This window comes from Limulus polyphemus, unplaced genomic scaffold, assembly GCF_000517525.1.
Source record: "Limulus polyphemus unplaced genomic scaffold, Limulus_polyphemus-2.1.2 Scaffold1051, whole genome shotgun sequence".
NCBI lineage: Eukaryota > Metazoa > Arthropoda > Merostomata > Xiphosura > Limulidae > Limulus > Limulus polyphemus.
In genome coordinates, this window is record NW_013666661.1 from 28510 (window position 1) to 36625 (window position 8116).

General features: G+C 34.8%; 1 protein-coding gene across 1 annotated transcript in view; it reads right to left on the reverse strand.

Moving 5' to 3' along the window:
* LOC106461878 (chitinase-3-like protein 1) overlaps positions 1-8116 on the reverse strand; it is an 18139-nt gene that overhangs the window by 6975 nt on the left and 3048 nt on the right. The window contains exons 2-4 of the mRNA XM_022388957.1: positions 3960-4068; positions 2608-2748; positions 2197-2320 (exon numbers count right to left, since the gene is read on the reverse strand). Of these exons, the coding sequence (XP_022244665.1) occupies positions 2197-2320; positions 2608-2748; positions 3960-4050 (356 nt within the window). The 5' untranslated portion in view covers positions 4051-4068. The remainder of the gene's footprint in view (positions 1-2196; positions 2321-2607; positions 2749-3959; positions 4069-8116) is intronic.

Genomic DNA, 8116 nt, shown 5'->3' on the forward strand with positions numbered 1-8116 from the left:
GGCACTGCTTATTCATCTTAGGGTAGTTAAGTAGGACTGCGCTCTATAATCCTAAGTGTAAAATACCCTATTGGACACTGCTTATTCATCTTAGGGTAGTTAAGTAGGACTGCGCTCTATAATCCTAAGTGTAAAATACCCTATTGGACACTGCTTATTCATCTGAGGGTCGCGTGTTCGAATCCTCGTCCCACCATTACCTATCCTCAATATCTGTTACATTGGCTTACGGTAAAAATCACATTACTAATGAACCACATTATGAGTAAGACAACCACAAAGTAAGACAACTACAATAATCACTTCCACAAAGTAAGACAACCACAATAATCATTTATTCAAAGTAAGACAACCACAATAATTACTTCCACAAAGTAAGACAACCACAATAATTACTTCCACAAAGTAAGACAACCACAATAATCACTTCCACAAAGTAAGACAACCACAAAAATCATTTATACAAAGTAAGACAATCACAATAATCATTTATACAAAGTAAGACAATCACAGTAATCACTTCTACAAAGTAAGACAACCACAATAATCACTTCCACAAAGTAAGACAACCACAATAATCATTTATACAAAGTAAGACAACCACAATAATCACTTCTACAAAGTAAGACAACCACAGTAATCATTTATACAAAGTAAGACAACCACAGTAATCACTTCAACAAAGTAAGACAACCACAATAATCATTTATACAAAGTAAGACAACCACAGTAATCATTTATACAAAGTAAGACAACCACAGTAATCACTTCTACAAAGTAAGACAACCACAATAATCATTTATACAAAGTAAGACAACCACAATAATCAAATTCGATGACGAGAATAATCATTTATACAAAGTAAGACAATCACAATAATCATTTATACAAAGTAAGACAATCACAGTAATCATTTATACAAAGTAAGACAACCACAGTAATCATTTATACAAAGTAAGACAACCACAGTAATCACTTCTACAAAGTAAGACAACCACAATAATCATTTATACAAAGTAAGACAACCACAATAATCATTTATACAAAGTAAGACACCCACAATAATCACTTCCACAAAGTAAGACAACCACAGTAATCACTTTCATAAAATATTTGATTCTCCAACATGTTTTAGTAAAAGAAATGTCCTTAAATGTCCATAATTCACTATCATAATCCTACTTGTCCACCTGTACATAATACAGTATCGAAATCTTACCTGTCCATAATACGTATCGTAATCTTACCTGTCCATAATACGTGTCGTAATCTTATCTGTCCATAATTCAGTATCATAATCTTACCTGTCCATAATACAGTATCATAATCTTACCTGTCCATAATACGTGTCGTAACCTTACCTGTCCATAATTCAGTATCATATTCTTACCTGTCCATAATACGTGTCGCAATCTTGTCTGCTCATAATACATATCGTAATCTTCCCCGCCCAGAATATAGTATTGTAACGTTATCTGTCTATAATACAATAATACAGTATCGTAATCTTCCCCGCCCAGAATATAGTATTGTAACGTTATCTGTCTATAATACAGTATTGTAATCTTTTCTCTCTTTCTCTATGCACCATATCCAAACTGGACGTTGGTGACCATGGTCTTCGACACATCTCTTGTCATTGAGGTGCAAGGAATTTCCAATGTCCATACATTCTTACATTTAGATAGACTTTGGACATAAGTCAACCTATGTCTTCCAGGGTCTCTCCTTCCTTCAATCTTTCCAGTAACGATCAGACTTTCAATTTCTTCTTTAGTTGAGGTGTGACTTGTCCAACATACCTTCAAGATGGTCCTCAAGAACCACAACTCAGGTGCTTCAATTCACTTTTCCATACTTGGCAATATTGTCCAACATCCTATGCAGGCGTGAGAATTGATATAACATAGCAATCCAAAACTCTTCATTTCGTTCCATAGAAGTTTTACTACTTGTCAGTTTCTTTTTCATTTTCAGAAATACGTTTTTTTACCATCCCTATTCTCCGTTTTACTTCATGATCACACTTACTATCTGGTGTTATCCGGCTCCCAGGTAGTTGAATTTATTGACTTGACTTATCTTCTCCTTATCTACTTTAACAATGCATACAGGAGCGATCTTCTCCTTTGTAATTACCATACATTCTGTTTTCCTACAGTTAATACTTAGACTTTTCTTCTCACTTTTACTAACATTTCTTGCAGCTTTTCTTCTGAATCAACCGTTAAAACTGTATCATCAGCATAACACAAATTGTTCAAATTCTGTCCGCCAATGATAGGCCCCGGTAAATCCTCACTCTCCCTCAAGATCTTACCTGCACATAATACAGTATCCTAATGTTACCTGTCCCTAATAAAGTATCATAATCTTACCTGTCCTTAATGCACTATAGTAATCTTACCTGTCTATAATCCTATACCATAATATTACAGCATCATGATTTTATATGTCCATAATAGTGTCATATGCTTACCTGTTTCAGAGTTAGAATCATGATCGGGATCTATGCTTGTCCAATGGAGGTGCCTTGGTGGTCAGCATAGATCCCGATCATGATTCTGACCCTGAAACAGGTAAGTGTAGATCCCGATCGCGATTCACACTCTAAGACAGGTAGTGTGGCGTGTAGAAATATTAGATGAGTGCAGAGAAGCGGATTGATATGTTCTACAGTAAACTTCCCGTCTCCTGGTCTGTAAACTGCGCTACTTCCGAAAACACAGAAAATACTACCTGTCGAATCTGTTGATTAGAAAAACACACAAAAATTTAACTTTATCGGAGCAACGTAAAACACTGAGATAATTTGTTTAGATAATTTTGTTTATAAATTTATATTTATTCATAATTTCATTTGTTTCAAGTTCTAATAAGTTTCAAGTTGACAAGTTTTGAAGTATCAAACTGTAGTTTATTAAATTTCATCTCCTCGGCCTGACGAAGAGAAAAATATTGTGCTGCCATCTATTGATGAGAGACTTCAATATAGAATACTATTGTTTTAAAACGGGTTAATAACTTATTAATAAAAATAAGATAAATTTAGTTTGAACTTCAGAAGACACAATAAGTAGGCATTAAACTGAATTTAAACAAGTAATAAACAAAGATTCCTTAACTGTGTAAATGAGGGTTAGAAAAGACTAAGTTTTATACAAAAAATATATAATGCAGATTAAAAAAATGCTTATTTTATTTAGTTTTTATTTGTCAACACTGTGATAAAAAAAGTAATGTGAATCATTAAATATTCATATTTTTAAAACCAAAGATGAAATCGTTTCTGTTTATAGAAGGTGTCTTTCCAGGACATTAGCAAATTTCTAAAAATGTTATGATAATTAATTATTGTTCTTAACTAAGCGCGAATGGTACATTAGCAAGGAATCGTGCCCAGGTTTATCTAAGATCATTAAGAAGAATGTTCTAAATAACAACTATTTAATTCAATCTTTATATCAGTGATAAACCGGTGGGTTGGTGGTTAGCATACCGAAAAATTCGTTGTTCGTACCGTGATGCCGCCTAATACACTCGCGCTTTCAGCTGTGTTGAGCGTTATAAGAGTAACAATCAGCGCTAAACAAAGCTCTACAGGCGGCGAATGCTACTTGACTGGATATTTTACCTCTGGCAAGTAGTTCAAAATTAGGGATGGCTAAACCTTGACCTTAAAGGCCTCTGACCTAGCCGTTTATCCCATTTGTCGCCTAAGATACTATTTAGGCTAAAAATGACAATACCAGGTCAGTAGTATTGGGAAATACAAACTAACTTTGAGTGATGTATCTGAGGGATTTTTCTATTAATAGGATTTAGAATACGTTTCGTTTTTCTTGTCGACAGATTCTTTGCATGGAAACCGTAACGTTTTCCAAGAATCTTTGACGGGTTAGTTTCTGTCCACAGAATTCTGGCTGAATTCAAATCTACTTAAAAAAAAAAAAGCTTACTTGTGAAGGAAGAGTTGGTACAATGAATAACTGTTGAGAACGATGCCAGTATCAGGACAAGAATCACTGTTATATGTGTGGTTCCATGCATTTCGATAAAAACTGGGACCTTCAAAAAAAAAAGATATTTCTTTTATTCATACGACTAAAAAATAGTTCCTAAAATGATATCATAGAGCATCAAAAGTTCTTAGTAAAAACGAAATTAATAAAATCACAGTTTCAAAGATCACTTATCTTTCTAAATTGTATTTTTCCACAGATATTATTTCTGTCAATTTTATTTCTATTTATTTTTGTCGGAATAATAAAATAAATAAATGTTTCAAATTAGTTTTAAAATCAGTCGTAAGAGTGAATAAATCGCAGATCAGACAAACGACGTACACTTCACAAAATCCTGAAACAGTACTACTTACAATTCGAAGAGAGTTGAAAAATGTCCTTTATAACAGTGCAATAACGTAAAATAAGAATGCAGAGAGATGTCCACAAGCTGTGGTAACGATACACGGAGGACAGCCTAGGCCTTACAGCCCCTTTGTTCACCACAATGATATTCTATGCTATGGTCCTCGTTATAGTTTATTATTCACAAGCTGTGGTAACGATACAATAAGGACAACCTAGGCCTTACAGCCCCTTTGTTCACCACAATGGTATTCTATGCTATGGTCCTCGTTATAGTTTATTATTCACAAGCTGTGGTAACGATACAATAAGGACAACCTAGGCCTTACAACCCCTTTGTTCACCACAATGGTATTATATGCTGTAACTTTTGTTATATGTAATTGCAAGTTGATTTTGCACAATATTCTGAAACCAGTGTTGTTCCCCCCCCCTCGTTTTTACGTACTTCCAAATTCGTAAACTTTGCGCGGGCGACGACTAACATGAGCTCGTTTGAACAAATGAAAGACACCGAAGTTCATGGGTTTATTTTGTTGATTTTCTGGCAGAGATACTCGAGATCTATCTGCTCTACCTTTTTCCTAATGTTGAAGTGATAGACTAGAGGGAAGGCAGGTAGAAAACACCATCCCCACCAACTCGTGGGCTTATCTTTTTTTTTATCAATGAATATTGGGATTGACTTTAAATTATAACACCCTCACGGCCTCTAAAAGGGAAAGAATGTTAGGCGACAGGTTTTAATCCCGCGACTCACAAATTACGAGTCGAGCATTAGTATAGAAGTGAACAAGTGGCTAGACACCCTGTTTTCGTGGAAACATACCTTATCGATGTCCAGTCAGTACAGAAACGGTACTTTCTCGGGACGTAGAGATGTCAACACGTTAGTCTGATAATACATAAATTTCACCTTGACATTTTTCTCTGCTCTCCAGATTTTAACTTACCGTTACAGAGGCATTTGTAAAGTGCAGCCACAATACATCCTTTGGAAAACATTTCACAACATGATTTCTACCATTATAAAAATTCTCTGTTACTTGGCAGGATGAAAAAATTAATCGCCTGGACTTTTGTTACAGACATTTAATTAGTCATATATGTTTGTCCAATGTGAACATGGGACTTGAGTCGCTTCTGTAGACAAATCCGTATGAAGTATCTCGTTCAACAGTTCCAAGTGTAGTTTCTAGCTTAGCTGCAATGAATCGTCGTGTTATTGGTTTACTTCCAGTAATAAACTTTATCACTTTTTTCACTACCTTCAGTGTGCGACTAGTAGCCGGTAGTAGGCTAACCAGTTTTTACCTTGCTGGAATCACACATTTCCTTTTTTTACTGATACGATAGCACTACGTATTCTTGGAAACGCTAAAATTTCGTGCCTTGCATGCTTGTATGGTCGCGTAATAAGGAGGATTTCGCGTCGAAAAATCCTCTAATGTAACTGTAACAGAAGAGGTCAATTTTAGGCGCTAATTAACAGAGAAAGGGAGAGACAACAATAAGGACAATTTGCACATGTCATTTGAACTACATTGTTTGGTTTTCTTTATGAACAACGTATCACACGCATAATAAAATCAATAATAAGCTTAATTCAAATCTGAGGGACAAGAAATTCGTCAATGGCAATTAAATATCATAAACTTTTTCAACACCGGCAGGGGGCGCCACTAAAATAATTTTCTTCCTTACGTTTTTCTCAAAAATATTGTTGTTTTGTACCACTGTTAACTACATTTGGTAAGAGTTTAAAAAAGGCCAAATATTGACGTATTTGGAATATTTTGTTGAGAAGAATGATAATGTCTTACAACAGATGGCGCTAAAATATTGTATGCCCTCAAATAACGCTTACTTTTTCTCATACACGTCAAAACACACGTAAGTATGTACTGTAACAATAAAGTTACAATAAATCAAAAACCATCAGTTTAGCTGGACAAGAATTATAAATATTATTTCTTAAAATGCTTATTGATTTATTTGTTTGTCGGCAATTTTATTTTTTGTGTTTGTTAAATTTACAGTAAAGCCAAATTGGGCTATCCACCGCGGAGAATCTAATCCCGAATTTTAGTGTTGCAAGTACGTCGCTGTCCCACTGTCATAGTAAAAGTTACTGGACATGTCCCCTGAGAGGTTCAGTGATAAGTTTACGGGCTTATAGTGTTAAAATTGGAGGAAGGGGGTGGGTAATTTTTCCAGCGGCAGACAAAGCGCAGGTAGCATATTGTGTAGCTATGATTTAAAACAAACAAACTCAAACAAAAACTGGACATTTCGTAAATCTCTGTACGGAAATTTTGTATCAATGTTGGCGTGAAAAAAATCTGTACTTGAAAAAAATATCTATAAAATTTAAGGTTGAAATATAAGTTTAATAATGACAGGTGGAAAATACCAACATAAACTGATTTCATTACTGTTGCTTATGTTTACCTAAGCTATAATAAGACTATTAAATCCCCCCCCCCCTCCAATGGCTCAGCAGTAAGTCTGAAGTCTTATAATGCTAAGAAAACGAGTTTCGATACCGGTGGTGGGCACAACATAGGTAGCTCATTGTTTCGCTTTGTGCTTAATAACAAACACACGAACAATGATTATAAAACAACTAGTCTTAGCATTACAATATATTTAATTACCTGTAGGTTAATAAAAGTTTGTTAAACACCAAGCTTCTAATTTCACAGCTAAACTTGCTTCCTTTCTATTTAAGCGACAAGTAATGACAAAGGAAACTTTATTAAAATCATAAGACATCGGTAACGAATATCAAAATTACCACTCAGAAGTGAATGAAAGATTAAGCTAGAAAACATAATTTTTACTTTACCTGTAACCCCTCCGAATACTGTGTTAACGTGAGTATACCAAAACCGAAAATTATCTCTTCAACCTAAATTTGATTTTATATATGCCATTTTCGAGCTTATAGGCGTTCGACCTTGTGACCTCTCTGTCCAGGAGTAGACAAGGTGGAACCACACTGACCAGAATGAATGTAAGAATGACCTACTTTCATTCCTGGCTTTGGACATCCGGTCATACTAAATATACCTATATAGAGTTCTTAACCTGATAATTACAGGAAGGTCAACTAACTAACTGATACAACATACTTGAAATTACAATCTTTGTTGGAATAAGCATGCAGGTATTTTACGGGATAAACATGCAAGTGTTTTTCAGGAAGTGCTAGGTTTTTTGACAATGCCTTAATAAAATGGCATGTTTTGAATGACATGTGCTAGTTATATTTCAATAACGCCCCAAGTAACATGGACGATTTCTCTACATCAGCTAAATCATTTCATGTAATTCGATGTTTTACTTTAGTTCCACTATACAAACGAGTAAGTTCTTCTTGTAGTGTTTCCAAATCACCATCTACAATTTCTATAAACAGAAAATCATCTGTTTCAAAACAGTATTTAACATTAAAACCAGTATTTACCAACAAACACACTGTTTATTTGTAACAAGCCGAAATGCACAACTTTCAATTCTTGGTCCATTGGATGTGTTTAAAGTCGTTATTGTGTCGAGCTACATTCTAACCCTAACATTCAATTCTTGGTCCATTGGATGTGTGTAAAGTCGTTATTGTGTCGAGCTACATTCTAACCCTAACATTCAATTCTTGGTCCATTGGATGTGTGTAAAGTCGTTATTGTGTCGAGCTACATTCTAACCCTAACATTCAATTCTTGGTCCATTGGATGTGTGTAAAG